This window comes from Octopus bimaculoides, chromosome 21 (assembly GCF_001194135.2).
Source record: "Octopus bimaculoides isolate UCB-OBI-ISO-001 chromosome 21, ASM119413v2, whole genome shotgun sequence".
NCBI classification, from domain to species: domain Eukaryota; kingdom Metazoa; phylum Mollusca; class Cephalopoda; order Octopoda; family Octopodidae; genus Octopus; species Octopus bimaculoides.
Genome location: NC_069001.1, coordinates 32,297,126 through 32,298,611, shown reverse-complemented (window position 1 = coordinate 32,298,611; position 1,486 = coordinate 32,297,126). Strand labels below are relative to the sequence as shown.

General features: G+C 36.2%; 2 protein-coding genes across 2 annotated transcripts in view; one reads left to right on the top strand and one right to left on the bottom strand.

Annotated features, from left to right (window-relative positions):
- LOC106880990 (zinc finger protein 345) overlaps positions 1 to 1,486 on the top strand; it is a 47,668-nt gene that overhangs the window by 19,975 nt on the left and 26,207 nt on the right. The window lies entirely within an intron of this gene.
- Positions 21 to 1,486, bottom strand: part of LOC128250451 (zinc finger protein 239-like) — a 20,774-nt gene continuing 19,308 nt past the window's right edge. Inside the window, exon 3 of the mRNA XM_052975492.1 lies at positions 21 to 1,208. Coding sequence (XP_052831452.1) covers positions 607 to 1,208 — 602 coding nt within the window. The 3' untranslated portion in view covers positions 21 to 606. The remainder of the gene's footprint in view (positions 1,209 to 1,486) is intronic.

The window sequence follows — 1,486 nt, the reverse complement described above, 5'->3', positions numbered from 1 at the left end:
CAGATAACAGAGTGATAAGGTGTCTCTCTTGTATGAATACGCCTATGTTTATGTAAGGTACTGCCTGCAAATGAAGACTTGCTACAGATATCACATTCTCCTGTTTGAGAGCAAGATTTTACACAGAGATCACAGTGATATGGTTTTTCACCTGTATGAATTCGTATATGCTCATTTAAATCATTCTTTTGACTGGATGATTTGCTAGATATTATAGCTATAGGATTTTTACCCTGTATGAACATATGTGTGTCTCTGTAATTTGCTTTTATTTGGGAATGATTTACCACAAATCTCACAGTGGAATGGCCCTTCTGTACGAATACGTATGTGCTTTATTGGGGAAGATGTGTGAGAGAATGATTTACCACAGACATCACATTGATATGGTGTCTTTGTTGTATGAATACGTCAATGTATATGTAAAGCACTGCCTTCAGAGTAATAATTTCCACAAATGTCAGTTTTCTCCTGCATAAGTCTGCATGTGCCTATATAAGCTATCATTTCAAATGAATGATTGCCACAGATAGGCTTCTTCTATGAATATATATGTGTCACCCAAATTTACTTTTATCTGGAAATGATTTACCAGACATCACAATGTTATACGTTCTGCCCTGCATGAACAGGGTTGTGAGACCTCAAGGCCTGTCTACTAGAAAATGATTTACCACAGATATCACAATGATACGGTTTCTCTCCTGTATGAATACGCTTGTGAATATTTAACTTACCACGTGCAGTGAATGATTTACCACAGATATCACACTGATAGGGTGTCTCTCCTGTATGAATACGTCGATGTATATGTAAGGCAGTGCTTTCAGAGAAAGACTTGCTACAGATATCACACTGATATGGTTTCTCTCCTGTATGAACACGCTTATGTTTAATTAAATCACTACTTTGAGAGCAAGATTTACCACAGATATCACAGTGAAATGGTTTTTCACCTGTATGGATCCGTATGTGTTTATTTAAGTCATTCTTTTGAGAGAATGATTTGCCACATATATTACAGCAATGGGGTTTTTCTCCTGTATGAATGTATATGTGCCTCTTCAATTTACTTTTATTTGTGAATGATTTACCACAAATCTGACAGAGGCACGGTCTCTCCCCTGTATGAATATTTCTGTGATTACTGAAGGATGAACTGTGAGAGAAGGATTTACCACAGATATCACAATGATATGGTTTTTCTCCTGTATGAATACGTTTGTGAGTATTTAATGCACTACTTGTGAAAAAGGATTTACCACAGATTTCACAGTGATATGGTCTCTCTCTTGTAAGAATATGTTTATGGGTACTTAAAGTACGACTTGTAGAGAACGACTTTCCACAGATATCACAATGATATGGTTTTTCTCCTGTATGAATACGTGTGTGAGTATTTAATGCACTACTTTGAGAGCAAGATTTACCACAGATATCACACTGATATGGTTTTTCTCCTGTATGAATACGTGTGTGAGTATTT